Consider the following 8,813-nt stretch of genomic DNA (forward strand, 5'->3'; position numbering starts at 1 on the left):
GAATTCAATGATTGTATTATTACCAATGTTTTAAAAACTGGACCGAATCGGCTGGTTCAACTGGTTAAATCGGTAACTGGCCAAGTTCATTTGTTGGTTTGATCTCAGTTGTTTCTTAGTCTTATTGAACCGCAGTTGGCTCAAACAGTTTAATTTTTTGCATTTTTTACTTTTTACTTTTTTTTTTAATACTTTTTAAATTTTTTATTTATCTGTCATGCGGTTCAACCATGGTTGAGCTGATTGAACTATGATTTGGAAGTCTCACTAGTTCGATCTCAAGTTTTTAAAACTATTATTATTTATTTGCTTCTAGAATTGTGATTTTGTTTTTCAAAATAAAATGCTAATGTTATTATTTGTGCAGGAGTTTGGGCTGATTGACAAAAAGGAACTGGCTCCTCTTCAAGAGCTTATAGAAACCATTATATATTGAATGTATGAATTGAGACCAAGCTTACTGTGAAACAACTTATCCTAGGAAACATAATTTATTACTCAAATCAGAGACTGGTTTTTAATATCTGGTTTCAGAAATTCTCCTTGTCTGTTGTGTTAAATGAGTTTGGGAACAGAGTCTAAGTTATCCTTCATCACAGCTCACACAAAGTATCAAATGCAACTTCATGTTGACATTTGAGTATGAGTTTGGAAGGCTGTTTCTGGGATATTTCCATTGCCAATAATAATGAAGTGATAATAATCATATAGATTTGTTTGCTGGTTGCTTAGACATTTTAATTTGGTTTAATTACTCTCTAGTCTTGAGAATTGCTCATATATGCCTTGTATGTAAATATTTTACACAGAAACATACTAGTATTTATCCGTTGGTGGTTGAAAAGGGAAATAGGCTCCCTTGCAGTTGGAGATCCCATGTTCACGTAATTGGGATATTGGTGATCGTTCGATCAAGATCTGTTGGTTTAGATTTAAATTTGGTATTTTAAATTATAAGATTAAAATTTGTATTTTTTGGACTCTTTGATTAAGATCGGACATCCACTGTTGTTTTCAAATGCGTGATTAGAGAATTCAAATTTTTGAAAATGATTTAATTGTAATTTGGGCATTGCTTTTTAATTCATTCTCACTATTACAAATCTTTTGTATTTTTGAAAGTTTTCGTTTGACGTTAAATGTGATGATTTTATATGTGTGGAGATGTGGTGTCAATTTTTAATTAACCATTAGGCTAACGATGGTAGAGAGAAAAGCTCTCCCTTTTCGTCCCTCTTTTAGGAGTCTCTCCTCCACTGTTGGAGTTTTACTATTCTACTTCGTTACTGGAGTTTGTCATCTCCCTTGTGAGGGTTTACTTGTTCATTTGTTTAAGCTTTCATCCTTTTTTTCACACCGATTCAAACTCTACATCTTTATTGTTTTCTCCCCATTATCATCAATCCCATCATGTTTTCTTTTTCATCTGTTAATGACCACCATGCTCTCTCTGCATGAATCAACTCTGTTATCTTTAGATTTTATTCCGATTCTACTAACCAACCACTTTGTTGTTATGAGTTGTCTTTGGTATGGAAAATTTTTGCGGATAGATTATTTTCGAAATGCACTTCATCTGTTGGTAGAAATGTATCAAAAGAGTCATGTAATAATACAGTGTGAAGATTTATTGTAAACTGAAATCAATCCCAACTTTCTTTTCACCTATTATCTGATTTGCAAACATGTGTTTTATTTGGACAACCTCTAGACCATCTATGGTCGTAATGAGTTTGTTGAAATCAAAGAAATGATTCGTACTAGGATGTATATATATAAAGACTTTTACTTCTCTATTCACTTTTTGTATTAGGTTGAAAAGTTCACATCAAATTTAGCTCAAACTTGTTTTTATAGCCTATGAAAATCTGTCTTAAGTCTATGTTGTCAAGATGTTACGGAACTAACAACATGAATTTTCATATACTTTAAGAACTAATAAATCAAATTTTAGTACTAGAATATTTTTTTAAAGTAATACAGGTATATTTTAATCTTAATTATAATTTTGATTATTTTATTTTCACTAATTTGTAGAATTATTCATCTATTTTAAAATATGACGGTTTTAATCTCTCGTCTAGATTTTTTAATTAAAAAATTATGATTTGATTTATTTTTAAATGACGTGTCATTCGATTTCATGTTTTAGAACCATCTAAAAACACTAATTTTTATATATTATTAATTAAATTATAAAAATGAATAATTTCATAAGTTGAAACTGAAATTTTTAGAGCACTTTATTGTAATTTCATGATTATTAATTGTTGAACATTATCCTATGATATTTTATATCATTTAAAATATCTCATCATTTTTTTTAGTTAAAAAATGAACCAAAATTTTAGAGTTTAAAATAAAAGAGTAATTTTACGAATTGATAAAAATAAAAATATCAAAATTACAATTAAGCTTATATTTTTAAAATCATGTAGTAATAGGGAGTAATACTGATTATCGAGAGGATAGTTTTTTGTTTTATTTTGAATCGTATCAAATATGTTGTTACGCCCAGAATGAACAGAAAGGGTCTCCAAATAAAGGAATGTAGCACAATGATTCATTCACAACAATTAAAAAGTGAAACTTTAGACCCCTGAATAATATTATTTATTTATTTCAAAATGTGAATTAAAGAAAAAATCAATATATTGTAGTCATGAACTCATAATCACGAGTCATAACAATAAAATGAACCGATCATGATCTCTTGTTGCAGAAGTCCAATAATTTTGCTCAATAATTTGACAGCAAGAAAAGAAATATAACCAGCAACACATAAAAGAATAAATTTCCTATTCCTTTTACACAACTTCCTAAAAGTCATTGCACAACAAAAATGTATAATATTTTTCCTCTAAGTAATCATACAAATGCACCTTTTAACTCCAATATACAGATTACAGACATGTTCTATAAGAAATTAAAAAAAAAACATATCCTACTTCAATCTTGATCTAATCCATCTTGAATTGTATGCAAGTTGTTAACTTCAGAATTTCTATATCTTGAAGCTGCATATCCATAAGCCGCCACCGTTCCAACAAGGACCACGAGGACGGCGAAAAACATCTGAAAGTTAGCAAGCAATTCGCCGCGAATCTCGCTGTCAACTGAATTACATATGATATTGTTATCCTTAATCTTACAACCGTCCGGTAGCATGGGGCCGTAAAGAACAAATGCAGTTTGATAGAACCAAATGCCTTGCAATGCTATCGCGATGCCATTACATAAATCAACTGGAAAGTTGTTTGGCAAAAGTGCTCCCGCAATCGAAGATAAAATACATAGTCCTACTTGGAAGACAAGGAGAGTGTGGTAATAGCCTTCAAGTCCTTTGTGTGATGTTGAATGAAAGTAGAATAGAAGATACTCTGCAGTGAATGCCATGGCGGCAATTAAACAAAGAACACCTTCTTGCAAGGGAAGAAATCTATGCAAGAAAAAAATCACAAAGGGGAAGATGGTTAGTAAGACATTTATTAATATGCTTGAAAGAGAACTAGCACTTAAATTCAAATTGAGTTTAATCTTGATATACGGTTAGTGTAACCAACCATGTGTGACTTTAAAAGTAGTTATGATTAAAGTCGAATATTATTAATTGTCTGACAATATTAAAAAAAAAATTATACTGACAGTATATATGTATTAAATCCATTCAAATTACATTTTACAATAAACTGCATATTCAAGCTCAGATTGGAAAAATGAGAGGAAAGGTATAGTTGAAGATGCAGGACTGTGACAAATGAAATACAACTTTGCAATGCATAGATCTGAAGATATTGAACAAAATAAGCTGTACAAAACATTTTAGAACCGAATTCTGGAGTCGTCGCAAGTGTAGTGACTCATGAGACAAGGCTTGCCTTCTTATTCAGCTAATTTTACATGGCAATTAGATTGAATTTTTTGGGAGTATTTTTACATATTATATGAATATTCCTTGAGGATCCTAAATGAATAATTTCGGGTAAACAACATACACTCTCCGTCTCAAAATCTAAGCAAAAATGAGTCAAAGAAAATGGATGTTTGAACTAGATACATCCACTTTCTTTGACTCATTTTTGCTTATATTTTGAGACGGAAGGAGTAAATACTAGCCCCCTTGCACTGCATAGAGATTTTTGTGCACTTTAATAGCATCTGACTTTGGTCCCCCAAAAATGAACCTGGGGCAAACCAAGAACAACCAGCACATTCTGGTGTCTATGAAAACTGTATAAGGTGAAGTGCATTGTGTTACAAGGAGAAAACAATGCATCATTTACAGTAACAGACAAAAAGTTAAAAAATGAACTTTTCTTTTGTAATACAGTACAGGATATTAGGCTGCTCAAGAACAAACATATTTAGTGGACATACAGAAGGAAACATGATAAATTAGTGAGCACGCCAATTTAAATAACAAATTTTAAAAAAGGCTTTTTTGCAGGAACCATGGTTATCAGAATCTTATGATACATGTAAATCGTATCTCATCGATACAAAATTGAACTTAATCGATTTGAATCCCTAGTACATATCTATTTTGGACATAAATTTTATATTGAATCCTGATTCATTATGTTGAATTTCAATTCACTGCGATGAATCTTGGTCCAATCGAACAAATCACCACCTAAACTTCGTGTAGTCAAGACATTTTTTTTGTCATTTGATTTATGACTTGAATCTTAAATTATTTTGAGCTTTGGACATGATATATCAGCTTTATGTAACTAATAGCTATGCCACTTGTTGTTACTTAAAAATATTATTAGTAATGTATCTTACAATTGATAATAAGATTTTATTAACGATTCCGAAAATAGTTCATCCAATTGACGATATGAATCTCAATCTGATAACCATGATAGTGACAACAACAAAGACAGCTATGGAAATCATATATGGTAATCAGATACACTGTAGAAGCCACAATGTTAACCTTTAGAATTAAACTGCCAAATCATGGACTTTATAGAGTTTTGCTACATGATTTGTGAATTTCTACTGTTATCAATAGCATGGCAGATCGACCTTACAAAATTTATTAACTGTTTTGATCGGAATTCAAAAAATCAAAATTCATCACTTTTCGACAATACAACACTTAACAATTTCACTTGAAAGTAACTTCATACATTAGCAACACTACAACAACAAGAGTGTCAATTTACCACTAAAGCTTCATTTTATCATAACTTTACCTTTTGTTTAACTTCCATAATACATAAGATGAAATGGATAAACAAGAGAGAGTGAAAAAGGAACTAACTAACCTGGTATTTTCGCTGAGTAGAGCAACAACACCATAGAGAAAGAACATAAGAAGCATTCCTGAGTGCTCAAAGTCATTCATGTGAGAAGGGTTAAGGACTCCACCAACAAATATCTTGAGGTGAGTTGAATACAAAAACTCAATGCACATGTCAATAAAAGCACCAATTGCAATAACATAGAGCTCCAAGTGCTTGAGCCTGCCATCAAATCCAGGTACAGGATTCCAGGCACGGACTCGAAATGTCTTCGGATTACGTACGTATCTTACTACAGAGGCCCATATATGCCATACCCCAACTACAAAAAACAATGTCCCTGGTAAAGCATGACCCTTGAAAGATCCCATGTTTATGACTGATTTTTACTACTCTTCAGATATGTCTCTCTTGGACTTTATCAACTTTGCCACAGAATGGTGTCTTAGCTGTATAAAGCAGACACACAATCTCTGAAAGATATCCTCTTTATGAACCAACCAATTAATCCTATTTTGCACAAAGGCACTATCAGTTTTCAAACATCAAATAACATACTTTTTTTTTTAACAGAAACTTGCTATAAATTATAATCTATGAAGCACAGACACGGAGACGACAATGACATGACATGTAGACACAAATAATAATTTAAAATATAGAAGTGATTGGATGTAACCACGTGCGTGCAAGTGTCGTATTAGTGTTGAACATTGACATGTGTCAGACAATGCTTACACAGATTATGATATTTCAATTTTTAGCCATAGACTTCAAAGTATGCTTTTGTGTGTCAGATCCATCTGGTATGCAACAAAATTCTAAATTCTTTACTACTTTTTGCTACAACTTAAATTGTACAATAAATAAATCTTCTATTTTACAATTGGAACCAATGAGAAAATCTTCCAAAGATATCCTCCATAGCCCTTGAATTTTCTCAAGAAACAAACAAAGATGTGAGTACCTAATTAACCAATCATAATCCAATTATGACTCATCATTTGAAAAAGACTGATTTGAAGAGTCAACTCCAATTTTTCATTTTCCATAGAAAAATAAAATAAAACCCTCAAATTTCTCTTCAATCATGCTGCAAATTAACTATGAAGACAAGTTCAATTTTTAGTTAATGAGGAAAAGCTTATCTTAAATTCTTAATCACACAACCCAATCAGAAAATCAAAATAAAACAAAGAAAAAAATCCAAAAAGAAAAGTCAAAACTTGTGAGCAAAAAAAAATCAATAAAGAGGAAAATCAAAGAAGCATAGAGATCCATTAACAACTGGGAAAATTTTCACCTTATCATAAACTCAACAAGCCCAACCCATCTTGTACTCATGAATAATATGAATAAATCATAAAATATATTTTGTTTTCTCTCCAATTAATTAATATTTAAAAGAGAAAGATTGAGTCTTTAGGCAAGAAAGTTGAGATTTTTATAAGATAATAACAGATGAAATAATTAACAACTTTACAAGTGAATAATGGGGTTCTAATTCTAAAAGTCATCATAAAAATAAAAATGATACTAAAGTGAAAATAATAATAATAATAATGATGATAAAAAAAAAAAAAAAAGTGTTTGTTTACTTACAAGAGTAGTGATTGGTTTGGAAGCAGAAAGCTGAGTCCTTTTCTCTCTCTCTCTCTCTCTTTCAAAAAAAAAAACTTTGTTGATTGTTTGAAATCAAAATTGTAGCATGAATGAATGAATTTAATAAGCAGAGAATGAAAAAGAAAATGAAAGGTTTGGTAGTAGAAATGAATATAATCTATAAGGAAGGTTCGTGTGTGAGTGAATTGTGAAAAGGGTGTGTTCGTGGGATCTCAATCAAAAGGGAATATTTCTACACTAGTTTTGCATATGGCTTGCCCACGTAACAATCTCAATATATCTACTACTTATAATAATACAAATTTTTAGTCAAAAATAATAACTAATCATTTTTTTTATGATTATCATAATTAATTTAAATAATTATAAATTTTTAATAAAAAAATGTTCAATATAAAAATATCGACTTTGATTTTGAGTTAGGATTTAAAACAAATTGTTATCATACTTGTGATAATATTTTTATACATTTAACACTTAATGAATTATAGAAATATTAAAACTCTTCGAATTTTTCCTACTAAAGTACAAAGATGAGAATGATTTGTGACATAATATTTGTAAAAAAATTGATTTTATTTATAACTATTTAATTAAAAGTAACGTTCTAAAGTCAATTTTGATTAACCCTAATAAAATAGCATATATTAATTTGGAGCTATTAAGACTAACGATGATGTATTGATGGCTCCGCTTTCAATGTGGTATCGAGTATTATTTTGTAAAATGTGGATTTTGGCACTGGTGTTTTATTGACCCGTGATAAAAATTTTAGCTTTAATTGCAGATTTGGTCTCCCTATTTTAGCTGAATCGCAAAAGTAATCCCCCTATTTTGTTTCTCTCCAATTTTGGTCCCCAAACAGAATTTTGGTCCAAAACTTGATGAAATTTCATTTTTTTTAAGCCGCACCATGTAAGACCCATAATTTTAAAGTACTATTTATGTATTTTTGGCGTATTTTGGATTTTGGCTCGGAGGCTTTTAAGCCAAAGTTAATAATATTTTGGAGTTTTATAATCAAAAAGATATTTTAATGCCGATTAAAATTTCTCGTCGATAAATAAATTGAATTTAACTGCGGAAATCCTTTACGGAGAATTTAAGGCGTTTCGGGTGAAACGGTAATTTAATAAATATCTAGATTTTGAGATATTTGTTAAGTTATATTTATTATATTTATATATATTTGTTTGGAGGGAAAAAGAAAGAAAAACTAGAAGGAAGGAAAAGGAAAAGAAAATAGTATATAAAGGAAGGAAGGAAAAAGGAAGAAAGGAAAAACAAAGGAAAGAAAAAGAAAGGAAGGAAATTTCCAAATTTCCATCTCCTTCCTCTGAACCTCACGCGAGCAAAACCCAAAATTCCATCCTTCTCCATTTTTCGTTTTCGTTGCTTCCTTTTCTTCAAAGCTAGTGACCCAAGGTTGGGTGAGAGTTAGATCAAGGTTTTCGCAACTCCACTCTTCCTCTTTGATTCAAAAACGAAGAAAAACGGTTTTGAGATCCAAACACAAACCCATCCGTTTCTTCTAGATCCGAACCTCATTTCTCGAAGAGACAGAAGGGAAAGTTGCTCACCACCACGCTACGGTGCTAGTGAACTAATTTGGAAGCGGCGTTGCGAGCGGAAAATTTACCGGAATTACTCGCGGTACCGGAAACGCGCGTTAAAGCTAACGTTGAGGTAAGGGCTCCTTCCAAACTTCTAGTTTGCATTAGGGACTTATCTGTGGTTGTGTGGGAAGGAATTTGTTAGGGTTTAATGTATCGATTTGGGGAAAAACGAAACTAATGCGTTATGGGTAAAACCTTAGAGTTAGGTTTTGTTTATATTGATGAATGGTTCGTGGTAAATGAATTTGAAGTCATTGTGTAAGATTTTGGGTAAATGAAACTTGCGTGTTTTGAGTAGTGGATTGTGTTGATTTGTGTTCGT

General features: G+C 31.1%; 2 protein-coding genes across 5 annotated transcripts in view; one reads left to right on the forward strand and one right to left on the reverse strand.

Annotated features, from left to right (window-relative positions):
* The window catches only part of LOC101488936 (MOB kinase activator-like 1A), a 5,759-nt gene extending 5,049 nt beyond the window's left edge, over positions 1 to 710 (forward strand). For both annotated transcript variants that reach the window (XM_004512358.4, XM_004512359.4), the window contains exon 7: positions 368 to 710. In XM_004512358.4, the coding sequence (XP_004512415.1) occupies positions 368 to 436 (69 nt within the window). In that variant the 3' untranslated portion in view covers positions 437 to 710. The remainder of the gene's footprint in view (positions 1 to 367) is intronic.
* Positions 711 to 2,768: 2,058 nt separating this feature from the next.
* On the reverse strand, positions 2,769 to 7,132 carry LOC101489492 (uncharacterized). 3 transcript variants are annotated; one of them, XM_004512362.4, is made up of 3 exons: positions 6,855 to 7,132; positions 5,277 to 5,701; positions 2,769 to 3,439 (listed from the first exon to the last, which is right to left on the reverse strand). In XM_004512362.4, the coding sequence occupies exons 2-3, from the start codon at positions 5,621 to 5,623 to the stop codon at positions 2,950 to 2,952; spliced, it is 837 nt and encodes a 278-aa protein (XP_004512419.1). In that variant the 5' UTR covers positions 5,624 to 5,701; positions 6,855 to 7,132; the 3' UTR covers positions 2,769 to 2,949. The 3 variants fall into 3 exon arrangements, with proteins under 3 accessions (XP_004512419.1, XP_004512418.1, XP_012574615.1); XM_004512361.4 differs by having other exon boundaries at positions 5,277 to 5,762; XM_012719161.3 differs by lacking the exon at positions 6,855 to 7,132 and adding an exon at positions 6,556 to 6,818 and having other exon boundaries at positions 5,277 to 5,762.
* Positions 7,133 to 8,813: the final 1,681 nt, after the last annotated feature.

Source organism: Cicer arietinum, chromosome 8, assembly GCF_000331145.2.
Source record: "Cicer arietinum cultivar CDC Frontier isolate Library 1 chromosome 8, Cicar.CDCFrontier_v2.0, whole genome shotgun sequence".
In the NCBI taxonomy this organism is placed as follows: domain Eukaryota; kingdom Viridiplantae; phylum Streptophyta; class Magnoliopsida; order Fabales; family Fabaceae; genus Cicer; species Cicer arietinum.